Source organism: Malus domestica, chromosome 05 (assembly GCF_042453785.1).
Source record: "Malus domestica chromosome 05, GDT2T_hap1".
Taxonomy (NCBI): Eukaryota; Viridiplantae; Streptophyta; class Magnoliopsida; order Rosales; family Rosaceae; genus Malus; species Malus domestica.
Genome location: NC_091665.1, coordinates 35,526,485 through 35,539,253, shown reverse-complemented (window position 1 = coordinate 35,539,253; position 12,769 = coordinate 35,526,485). Strand labels below are relative to the sequence as shown.

At 37.9% G+C, this 12,769-nt stretch overlaps 1 protein-coding gene across 1 annotated transcript; it reads right to left on the bottom strand.

Moving 5' to 3' along the window:
• Positions 1 to 7,000: 7,000 nt before the first annotated feature.
• LOC103427937 (uncharacterized protein At4g26485-like) lies at positions 7,001 to 8,914 on the bottom strand. The gene is made up of 3 exons (XM_029102839.2): positions 8,453 to 8,914; positions 7,835 to 8,045; positions 7,001 to 7,602 (listed from the first exon to the last, which is right to left on the bottom strand). The coding sequence occupies exons 1-3, from the start codon at positions 8,604 to 8,606 to the stop codon at positions 7,485 to 7,487; spliced, it is 483 nt and encodes a 160-aa protein (XP_028958672.1). The 5' UTR covers positions 8,607 to 8,914; the 3' UTR covers positions 7,001 to 7,484.
• Positions 8,915 to 12,769: the final 3,855 nt, after the last annotated feature.

Here is a 12,769-nt window from a genome sequence, read left to right as displayed (position 1 = left end):
ATGAGTACTCGAGAGCAATGCCAGGTAAGTAATCAGGTAAGGGGTTCCAGGCAGTCAGTTCCTGGCTGGAAGCTTGATTCCAAGTGCTGACTGATTGCTCTCTTTCTCCTTGTCTTGCAGGTAAAAACAAGGCCAAAGGAAAAGACAGGGAAAAAGCATGATATGGGATACTCTTGCTTTTAACCCTGATGATATGAGATATTCTTGCTCTAGTATAGCTTGTTTGCAGAGGTATTATCGGGGGGAAAGAAAGCTGAATATTTCGAAAGGCTTCGTTGGGAGTGCCCTCTTAGATATGATGAAGGGTTGAGCATTTTTGCAGGTCTGCCTGTCCGTTGGGGATGGAGGTCGACATATATAGGAGTCTCCCTAACAACAAGTAGTAATGCTATTCATTTACCCTGCTTGGTCATAGCACGGTAGTGGGAGCTGCCAGTTTCACATGTTTTAACTCTGTCAGAGCACTTTGAAAAAGTGGTCTGTGGTATCTGGCTCTCGAGATTCGGAGAACGATGCCTCTTCGATTTTTGAGAAAGCAATCATGCTGGGGGTCTGGCTCTCGAGATTCGGAGAGTAGTGTCTCTTCGATTTTTGAGGAAGTAATCATGTTGGGAGTCTGGCTCTCGAGATTCGGAGGGCGGTGCCTCTTCGATTTTGGAGCAAGCAATCCTGTTGGGAGTGTTGTCTCGAATGTGAGTAAAGGTTGGGCATGTTTGCTAGTCTACCTTGCCCCGAAGCACAAAGGTTGACACACAGGGACTTTCCAATTATCTAGCAATGGTACTGTTCCTTTACCCTATCTTCGCTTTTGAGAAAGTAGTCATGTTGGGAGTCTGGCTCTCGAGATTCGGAGGACGGTGCCTCTTCGATTTTGGAGCAAGTAATCTTGTTGGGAGTGTTTTCTCGAATATGAGTAAAGGTTGGGCATGTTTGCTAGTCTACCTTGCCACGAAGCACAGAGGTTGACACACAGGAACTTTCTAATTATCCAGCAATGGTACTGTTCCGTTACCCTTGTGGGTAATAATATGGTAGCTAGACCTTCAAAATTTATGTGTCTAAACTTTGTTAGTGCTGTTTCTTTGCTATTCTTTTACCTTTCTTGGTCAGAGCGATGTAGTGGGAGCTGCAAGCTTCACGTGCTCAACTTTGGCAGAGAACTTTGGTAAAGTTATCTGTGGTACCCATGAGCTATTGTTGCGTGTGGGAAGTGGGTGATTGAACAGTAAGATTCATGTGCTTTCTACTTCACCAGAAGTCTTCGACAGAATGCCCATAATTTCTGCAAAGCTGAGTGTGCGTGTGACAGGTGCTGACAAGGCTAGAATAGTAGGTGCCTCTTCGATTTCTGAGATCGGCCCTCGTGGTCTCTGAGCAGCCCAGCTTTTGAGAAAGTGAGCGCCTCTTCGATTGATTCGGAGAACGATGCCTCATCGATTTTTGAGAAAGCAATCATGCTGGGGGTCTGGCTCTCGAAGATTCGGGGAGCAGTGTCTCTTCGATTTTTGAGAAAGTAATCATGTTGGGAGTCTAGCTCTCGAGATTCGGAGGGCGGTGCCTCTTCAATTTTGGAGCAAGCAATCTTGTTGGGAGTGTTTTCTCGAATGTGAGTAAAGGTTGGGCATGTTTGCTAGTCTACCTTGCCACGAAGCACAGAGGTTGACACACAGGGACTTTCCAATTATCCAGCAATGGTACTGTTCCTTTACCCTCTCTTCGATTTTTAAGAAAGTAGTCATGTTGGGAGTCTGGCTCTCGAGATTCGGAGGACGGTGCCTCTTCGATTTTGGAGCAAGCAATCTTATTGGGAGTGTTTTCTCGAATGTGAGTAAAGGTTGGACATGTTTGCTAGTCTACCTTGCCACGAAGCACAGAGGTTGACACACAGGGACTTTCCAATTATCCAGCAGTGGTACTGTTCCTTTACCCTTGTGGGTAATAATATGGTAGCTAGACCTTCAAAATTTATGGGTCTAAACTTTGTTAGTGCTGTTTCTTTGCTATTCTTTTACCCTTCTTGGTCAGAGCGATGTAGTGGGAGTTTCAAGCTTCACGTGCTCAACTTTGGCAGAGAACTTTGGCAAAGTTATCTGTGGTACCCATGAGCTATTGTTGCGTGTGGGAAGTGGGTGATTGAAAAGTAAGATTCATGTGTTTTCTACTTCCCCAGAAGTCTTCGACAGAATGCCCATAATTTCCGCAAAGCTGAGTGTGCGTGTGACAAGTGCTGACAAGGCTGGAAAAGTAGGTGCCTCTTCGATTTCTGAGATCGGCCCTCGTGGTCTCTGGGGAGCCCAGCTTTTGAGAAAGCGAGCGCCTCGTCGATTTCTGAGATCCGCCTTCGTGGTCTTTGAGCAGCCCAACTTTTGAGAAAGCAAACGCCTCTTCGATTTCTGAGATCAACCCTCGTGATCTCTAAGCAGCCCAGCTTTTGAGAAAGCAAACGCCTCTTCGATTTCTGAGTAGGCGCCTCTTCGATTTCTGAAGCTCCGTCGAGTGCAGATTTTTATAGGGGCTGGCATTAAGTTCCAAAGCACACTTGAATCTCCACTAGTAGAAGCTTCATTCTTGCACTTCTAAGATCTTGATTTGTCCGACCTCTTCTCTCTTCAACACCTTTGAAAATGTCTGGCCCCTCCGACCGTCGTTTTGACTTGAACCTTGTTGAAGAGGCAGCCCCGCCTTCTCCAGACAACATATGGCGCCCATCATTCGTCTCCCCTACTGGTCCTCTTACCGTTGGGGATTCCGTGATGAAGAATGATATGACCGCTGCGGTGGTGGCCAGGAACCTTCTCACTCCCAAAGATAACAGACTACTTTCCAAACGGTCTGATGAGTTAGCTGTTAAGGATTCGCTGGCTCTCACTGTTCAGTGTGCAGGTTCTGTGTCTAATATGGCCCAACGCCTATTTGCTCGAACCCGCCAAGTTGAATCATTGGTGGCTGAAGTGATGAGTCTCAAACAGGAGATTAGAGGGCTCAAACATGAGAATAAACAGTTGCACCGGCTCGCACATGACTATGCTACAAACATGAAGAGGAAGCTTGACCAGATGAAGGAAACTGATGGTCAGGTTTTACTTGATCATCAGAGATTTGTGGGTTTGTTCCAAAGGCATTTATTGCCTTCGTCTTCTGGGGCTGTACCACGTAATGAAGCTCCGAATGATCAACCTCTGATGCCTCCTCCTTCTAGGGTTCTGTCCAGTACTGAGGCTCCAAATGATCCCCCTCCGGTGCCTTCTCTTTCTGGGGCTCTACCGACTGCTGAGACTTCTCCTAAGCAACCTTTGTGAAGGCTCCCTCTTGTGTGTTTATTTTGACTCATGTATATGTACATATTTGTAGCTTATCGGGGATATCAATAAATAAGCTTTCCTTCATTTCAACGTATTGTGTTAAATACACCAAAGCCTTCTTCGCTAAGTTCTTTGAATTTTCTTTTGTTGAAGCTTGTATGTTGAAGCTTTCTGAGTAGAGCATGTAGGTTGGGGTAGTGTTCCCTTAATTTCCCGAGTGAGGAAAACTTCTCGGTTGGAGACTTGGAAAATCCAAGTCACTGAGTGGGATCGGCTATATGAATCTTAGAACGCCATTGTGCTCGATCCTGAGTCATGTCCTTCGTTAGATCCAAGTACTCTAAGTCTTTTCTTAGAGTCTCTTCCAAAGTTTTCCTAGGTCTTCCTCTACCCCTTCGGCCCTGAACCTCTGTCCCATAGTCGCATCTTCTAATCGGAGCGTCAGTAGGCCTTCTTTGCACATGTCCAAACCACCGTAACCGATTTTCTCTCATCTTTCCTTCAATTTCGGCTACTCCTACTTTACCCCGGATATCCTCATTCCTAATCTTATCCTTTCTCGTGTGCCCACACATCCAACGAAGCATCCTCATCTCCGCTACACCCATTTTGTGTACGTGTTGATGTTTCACCGCCCAACATTCTGTGCCATACAGCATCGCCGGCCTTATTGCCGTCCTATAAAATTTTCCCTTGAGCTTCAGCGGCATACGGCGGTCACACAATACGCCGGATGCACTCTTCCACTTCATCCATCCAGCTTGTATTCTGTGGTTGAGATCTCCATCTAATTCTCCGTTCTTTTGCAAGATAGATCCTAGGTAACGAAAACGGTCGCTCTTTGGTATTTCTTGATCTCCGATCCTCACCCCTAACTCGTTTTGGCCTCCATTTGCACTGAACTTGCACTCCATATATTCTGTCTTTGATCGGCTTAGGCGAAGACCTTTAGATTCCAACACTTCTCTCCAAAGGTTAAGCTTTGCATTTACCCCTTCCTGAGTTTCATCTATCAACACTATATCGTCTGCGAAAAGCATACACCAAGGAATATCATCTTGAATATGTCCTGTTAACTCATCCATTACCAACGCAAAAAGGTAAGGACTTAAGGATGAGCCTTGATGTAATCCTACAGTTATGGGAAAGCTTTCGGTTTGTCCTTCATGAGTTCTTACGGCAGTCTTTGCTCCTTCATACATATCCTTTATAGCTTGGATATATGCTACTCGTACTCATTTCTTCTCTAAAATCCTCCAAAGAATGTCTCTTGGGACCCTATCATACGCTTTTTCCAAATCTATAAAGACCATGTGTAAATCCTTTTTCCCATCTCTATATCTTTCCATCAATCTTCGTAAGAGATAGATTGCCTCCATGGTTGAGCGCCCTGGCATGAACCCGAATTGGTTGTCCGAAACCCGTGTCTCTTGCCTCAATCTATGCTCAATGACTCTCTCCCAGAGCTTCATTGTATGACTCATTAGCTTAATACCCCTATAGTTCATGCAATTTTGTACGTCGCCCTTATTCTTGTAGATAGGCACCAAAGTGCTCGTTCGCCACTCATTTGGCATCTTCTTCGTTTTCAAAATCCTATTGAAAAGGTCAGTGAGCCATGTTATACCTGTCTCTCCCAAAAGTTTCCACACTTCGATTGGTATATTGTCTGGGCCTATTGCTTTTTTATGCTTCATCTTCTTCAAAGCTACAGCCACTTCTTCCTTCCGGATTCGACGATAAAAAGAGTAGTTTCTACACTCTTCTGAGTTACTCAACTCCCCTAAAGAAGCACTCATTTCATGTCCTTCATTGAAAAGATTATGAAAATAACCTCTCCATCTGTCTTTAAAAAAAGATTCAGACAAAATGAAAAGAAGCTGCTTTTTTTTCAACATTGTGGTCCTTGGCAGCAGAAAGCAGAAGCATCTCAGATCATGCTTAAGTTTGAAGTCTTTGGTAGTGTCAAGTCTCTCCTAGGTTGTTAGAAAGCAATTAGATCCCTATCATAAGGGGCCTAGAATAGGCGTGTAATCAGTAATTAATATGTATATATTTCCTTCCTTTCTTGTATAGTAGTATTGCAGGGTCAGCTGCTTGTTTATAGGGAACTCTCTGTATAAAGTTAGTAGACTAATATCAATATCATCATTCTGGCCAATTCTATTCCTCAGTCATATTTGATTAGATTTTACATAGGTTTCTTATCCAGACTGTCTATACATGGATAAATTTTTCCATGTGCTTGGATTACAAATCGGTATATTACGTGTCATAATAATGACACTAGTGGAGAGATTTGATATATGATATATTTTTTAGTATCTCTCCACTTGTATTATCACACATGATGTTTCAGCTTGTGTCTTAAATATATAAAAAGATCTCTCATATATATGTTTCATCATAGATAAATAACTACTTTTTGATATCTTGCTAATTATTATTAAGGCAATTCTATTTTTGCACAGAAAGCTAAAGTCTTTAATACAGATGGATGTCATATACAATGGTAGGGTTTACTTCTATTGAATAGTGTGTTAATTTTGTGTGTAAACAACAACAATGTTGTTAATTATTTTTCAAGAGTGGTGCTAAAAGCTTCATTAATTTAAGGCATCATATGATATATAGATAATTTGATTGGAATAAATAAGACACTATTTTAAAAGTACATTCAAGGAAAAACGGAGAAATGGACCAACTTAAGGATAGGAGACGTTACTCTAGCTAGAACAAAAACTTCATTCATTCCAACTTTATACCAAACAAGGTTAAATGTTACTGATGTCATACAAGCTAACGTCAATTCTTTTTAAACTCGTTCCAGTAAAGGAATATGTCTACTTGAAACCATGATACAATTGATATAAATAAAATCCAACATCATCTTCACTTGTTCAGTTTTTCAAAATATTGAAGTAAACTTAATTGGGACAGTTTTGTTCTGGTAAATTCCGATGCATTATTTGCAGAGATTAATTACTTGGAAAACAAATAGAATTGTGTAAAGGGAGAAAAATGATGTGTAGAAATTACTTCCCAATTGAAAAGCTACTAATGCTCAACTCTTGTGAATCCGTGCACCTTCGAGCTGGATTAATAGTTGATGCATGTGTATGTTGAAGATAAAGGGATGCCTAGAAATTGAAAAGAAAAGTAGATGAACTCAAACTTGCTGGAATATGTTTTGTAAAAAAAACTGCTATTGACACTTTAAAAAAGTGATAATGCAATAATAGTTTTACACTTGCTATCCTTTAAGTTTTTACAACTTATAATCAATGAATGTGTGCCGACATTTTCAGTGCGCCAATAACAGTTTTCTTCTTTGACTTTGTTTGGATACTTTTCAGTACTCGTACGTTTAATGGACCCCATGCATTCATCACAAATATTTCACATCAGCAGGAGATGCACCATACACCATTTTAGTATTGGTGTTAGGCTGAAATCGAAATCCTTCTTGGATGGGTTTTGCCTCATTAGATTAGTGGCCTCATATCTTTCGCTTTTGCACAACATTAAGTCACCTTAACCACCACCTTTAAATGTTGGTAATTGTTGAAGGCCAGAATAAATTAGCTGCCGTCTCGTTTATTCATTTTTACCAAAACTTTTCTGTTTGCAAGATTATCCTTTCACTGATGAGAGTTACATTAGAGCCCCTAGGAAATTCAGTAGTAATACATACGAGGTTCAACTGTTAGGGGAAAAAAAAGTCCCTTACAATAAGTTAATGATAACATATGAAGCTGGAAGTACAAGGTTTTCCATATGGCTCCGGCCGTACGAGACTGGGAACTTATTTTCCTTTATACATGTTCTAAACAAGCACAAGATTTAGGCTTATGCGACACTACTCGCTCAATGTACGTAGTACTGGAAAATCACAACAAAACTAAGAAAGAAAACAGATTTCATATGATGTGGCTTACAGTTACATGTGAGGACCCCAAATTCCACAATATCTAGGCCATGGACCCGAAGAAGTAGCGCCAAGGTGGAAACCGGAAGTGGTAGAACGGTCCAACATCTTAAATTTGTAGGTTCTACACATTCCAACGGGAAAAGTTTGGTCAAACATCCCAGCCCCTCTCTTATTTTCGTAGCCTGGATAATCCCATTTCGAGAATGGTTCTTCATGAACCAAAATCAATCCAGCCTGATAAGCTAAATCCACTATATTCCATTCACTGAAGGGATATTTTTTCTTGTGTGTGTGACATGAATTTCTCCTACTCTCGTCAGCATTTCCCTTGCATTCAAGAAGAATCCCCTGACCAAATCCTGATGATACCTGAAAAATGCATGAATTTAGTCTAGAATTTTAGTCCTCTGATACATTGTCGTGCTAGTGTTCTGCTTGGTATCGAAACTAAATCATTCCAATCCTTCGTTTAGTAATCACTCTCATAGAAATACTAAACACCGGCTTTGCCCAAAAACAAAAACCATATGAGCACAAAACATACCATGACCGGATGACCCTTTAAACAAAAAGCTGCATAAATGGGTGTGTTTGAACTTACCAAATCTGGTACATGTCGCTTTCACGGGAACGGGAACCACGCAAGTAACCGGCGTGAGGAAAATTATAGATTATGCGATCAAAGCGCACGTTGGTTAGGAAAGGGTGCCTGCTCATATAGTGGACATCCACCTCATACGATACAGTGCATTCCCTGGACTCTAACTCCTCCACATTACTCATAGCTTTTGAATACTCCACCATTAACGACTCTACATTTAGCATGCAAATGATCAGTCAGAAACCCTTTTGTTGAAACAAAATGGAACTAAAATCTGTGTGCCCCTCTATCTACTATTTCACCATTGATGAATTCTACCATTAGCATGCAAAGGATTTCAAGCAGGACTCAGAAACCCTCAGGTTGAAGTTTAAGCAAAAAAATAAAACCTTTGCTCCCCTCAATCTATTATTTCATCTGGGTAATTACCAAAATGTAAATTTTAGAATTAAATACAGATTTAATTTGCAACATCAACACTAAGTTGGTTTTTATTTTTTACTAAAATTTCAAACTGGGTTTTCTTAAAAAATCAAAGAATTGGGTTGAAATTTGGAGTGAAAAATAAATTATTTGGATGTTGACACAAGTCAATGGTGGTGATTGTGATGAAATTACCTCTGGTGTCACGAGAAGTGGCAACCATGTTGGCAGCGAAGCCAAAGGCTCTGGCTAAGCAAACGGCAAAAGAGAAGTCGCCTTCTCCGACCAACAGTATATTCTGATAGTTGCTGTAATTCTTAATCCTTCTCTCAAAGCTAAACACTTCCATTTCACTGATTCAGTGATTCTCTTCTTCTTCAACTTTCTCAGAACTGTTTGGCCTTGCTATTATTTTCCTCTTGGACCCGGATTCTCTACTCATTTTTTCTCATACACTTCCATCCTCCTTCTGTTTGCGTGGTCACAATTAAGCCACGTTTTTTTGTTTTATTATCTTTATAAAAAAAATCAATATAAAATTTTGACGTGGTTTAACCGTGATCACACAAACAATGGAATGATGGAAGTGTATGGAAAAAAAGGAGTAGAGAATTCAGGTCCGGGAAATTATACACCAGTTTAACTTTTGAACTTTTTTTGTACAATTTTTGAACTTTTTTTGTCGCTATATATAGAAATATGATTTAGATCAACTTTAAAAATATATGGGTTTCCTGTATAAGAAAATATGTTTTATTTATTTTTTAATAATATCATTTGGTGTAAGAAGTTAATGGTCAAGTTAAACTATATAATGAACTTGTCTTAATAAGTTGGTATTTAACTCGTGTAAGTGAAATTCAAAACATTTTCCACTTATAAGTGAAAATAAATACTTAAAATTTGTAGTTCTAAGTGACCAAATAAAATATAAATTTAAACATGAAGGATTCAGCACTGTTATGTTTTTTCATCCGCACTATAAAATTATAAATAGCAAATCAATGTGAACTGGGTGGAAAAATAAAATAATGGACAGACGTAGTACCACTCTTGTTGTTATGTTAATGTGTTTTGACAAGTTATTATTCGAATAAGAAGCGACTTTTGCACAGCTCATTTCTTTTTTGTACGTCATGTTTATTATTGGTATTTACACTGAATAAATAAGAAAATAATAAGAAAAACGAATAAATAAGAGTGGAAATGAAAAATAATTGAGTATGTGTGGAAATAAGACGAGGAAACACACTACTCTAACAAATTGAAAAAACACCCCCCCACCCCAAAATTTAAGTCTCGTTGCCAGAAGTTATGTGTTGGTGGGTGATCTATAAAATTTGACAAAAGGGACACATATTTCTCTGTAAATCTTCAAAGAGACTTGTGATATGTCTTGACCTTGAGAGGAGATGAAGTAGTCTCACCCCTACTTTCCTGCCTTGTCTTTTTTTATCCTTTTCCTTTTTTCGTCAACATCTTTCTTCGTGATCAAGAATATTCCCTTGTAGTGGGATATATGGTATAATTCACGTTCATCATTTCCTTTTGTTTTCTCTTATGCCAATTTCTCTCCCAATCCTTTGTCCAACATTTTCTATTTTCTCTAATCTTCAATCTATAATAAATTTAAAAGACTTTGTTGCAAGATATATAATCATATAATTTTGGCCTTCTAAGTTAAATCATGGCCTAAACAATTATCTAAAGGTTCTTCATGATTAGATGCAATGATTTTACGACGATGCAATTTTAATTCTTGGTCGTTGTTAACGTTTAAGGATATTATTGGTAGTATGAGCTTGGTTTTGTGTTATGCTTATATTTAATGATATGCGTGTTTTTACCATTTTAAGGTTATTATTTTTATTTTCAATGTCATTTATACATGAGCCGTGCTGCATACACTAAATTTTTATTGCAATTATTAATTAAATTTCAACACGAATGACAGCATAAAGCTTCCATTAGGAAACATATGCTTTACACGTCACTTGAGGAAAAGTAACTTCCTTTTCTTGTCACGTTTAATACAATAATTCTCTAGTACGTTGTGTCGCGTACGTGTCTTGTTGCAGAAGCCTGGGCTTCTAGCTTGTCAAATAATTAGACGAAAACATGAGTGCCATTCCGAATTTTCTCCTCTTATTCCCATCTCATTTTTCTCTCATCTTCTCACGGTTTTCTTTTTATTGTTTTATAAAAAAGTTAATATAAAGTGTTGACATAATTTAATTGTAATTATTTAAATAAGAGGGAAGGAAAAGATAGATATTAGGAGGGAAGAAAATCTTCATTCGTGTTATTTTGCTGAGATTACTTCAGGAGTCCACTAGTTTTCTCATATGCCGAAGAAGGGCGAGAGCAACCAACATATCTTAAAACTAAAGTCATTTATTCCGCGTAACTTGCATCAAAAGTACGATCAAAGATGTCAGAAAAAAGTTGGCCTCTTTTATTCCTTTGATGATTGTTGTTTTGGCCTTGGAAGATAAAATAACTATTAACTCAATGGCTCAGATAGTGGTAGTGAATGTCTTTATTTTCAATGAGCCGGACATACTCTTGTAAATCATTTCAAGTAAATTTAAGAAGCTGTTATTAAAATCTTCATAAGGTCTTTCATTTGTTCCACGAAATGCTAAATTATGTAACAAGACATTTCACAACAGCCATAAGTCTAAGCAACACTTGTTTTCAATGATGTGTCTCTTTCTTTATTCGTATTTGCAATTCTTTGTCAATTGTTTGATTTTTTGTCCATCTAATTTTCAGCTCAATCCAAGTTCTAGAATTAGTGATATGCTCTTTGCTTTTATAATGTTGGTCAAGCTTCTTATCAAAAGTGTCCAATCACTAATTCCATCTTTTGCTAACTCACTTTTTTGAACCATTGTTTTAAGCAATTACACCAAAGCAGAATAATTTATCCAACTCTTTTGAGTACACGAGTCATTTCCCATCACAAGTTTCACCCGTTGATACCTTTTTATTGTAGTAATGTGAGAAATTTTTTCTAGATAAGTTATTCTTCTATTTTGATGTATACGACTTTGTGTAGTTTATGACAAACGACAAGATAATTTAGATTAAGTTTATCTAGACTATGGAAATTTATAAGTTCTTTATGACAAACGACAAGATAATTTAGATTAAGTTTATCTATACTATGGGAAAAAAATTCTAACATGAGGTACAAGCGACTTGCAGAATTTAATTGAAAAATTATTTCCCAATCTTAATCATCATTTAAAAACTATTTATTAAAAATTTCAATCAAGCAAACGCATCCATACTATTAAATAAATGAGAAATGGAAGTTCCAATCAAGGTCTAAAATATCGATGATATCGGAAATATCAGTAGTCCAAAAACACGGAAATTTAGATGGAAATATTGGGATATTATCGATATCGATAAAAATTGAATAAAAACCACATAAATTGTAAGAAAAACTTGGAAATTTTTATTGAAACTTTGCAGGATGTTTATTTAGTTAATTATCTATTAGTTTATCACAAAAAATTGGAAGGAAATGTATTACATGATGGATTTAACTTATTTAAGTTGATTATATAGCGAGCTGGCAAACATTGTGAGTGTAGAAAATATGTAGTAATTAATGAAAGAAGTTTAAACACACCATAATCATTTATATATAATGAATTAGTACAATATTTTACACTTTATACATTGTATGGTAAGATACATGAGTGACATAGGTGGCCCAATAATTGCATGGTAAGATACATTGCATACTAGAAAACAGTCTCTCCACCAAAGCAGTTATGAGCAATAATATCAAAGTCAATGTAAGAAGTTTAAATTGGCTAGGATTAGATCCTAAAAAATGTTAGGCGCTAGTCAAACAGCAGATTGGGAACTAGTAGCTAGGTGTCTAGGCGAGATCTAGGTAGGAGCCTAGATGGATTTAAATTATCATAAAATAAGCATTAAACAATATTTACATTGTTTTTAAAAAGTAATACGATATTTATAAATAATGTGAGAGTTTAAGATAAATACGGTGAAATCTTAAAAGAGAAAATAAAAATACATACAAGAATAAAAAAAGGAGAGAAATGAGTTAATAAACCACAAAAAAAGATGGGGTCATAAGAGGAAAAAAAAGGGAGGAAATGGGTAAACAAACATGTGGGGTAGAAAAATAAAGACCAGAAGAGAAGTGGTGGTTAGCACAATATTTTAAGAGAGAAAAAAAAATAAACAAATGGTCAGCATGATAATACTAGGATAAGGTGCCAGTACCCAATTTTTACTGACTTAGGTGGCCCAATAATTTGTAATTTCAGATATTTGTCCCTCAAAGTTAATGAATTTTACAATTTGGTCATTTGAACACTTACCCTATCCGGATGGGATTTCCTAACTTATCCTCCTATCACGACTTGCCACGTGGCAAGTCCCCATCTCTTTTCCTCTTCTCCTTTCCCGAGCCTCCCCCTCTTAGCTCACTTTTATCTCTCTCAAAGATCTCACTCACCTCTCCCT

Excerpts from the sequence above, each read along its gene's own strand:
- LOC103427937 (XM_029102839.2), bottom strand. The coding sequence starts at position 8,606 with ATGGAAGTGTTTAGCTTTGAGAGAAGGATTAAGAATTACAGCAACTAT. Across the intron at positions 8,046-8,452 it reads CACTTCTCGTGACACCAGAG|AGTCGTTAATGGTGGAGTAT; the intron begins GTAATTTCATCA and ends TGCTAAATGTAG. Across the intron at positions 7,603-7,834 it reads AGCGACATGTACCAGATTTG|GTATCATCAGGATTTGGTCA; the intron begins GTAAGTTCAAAC and ends TGCATTTTTCAG.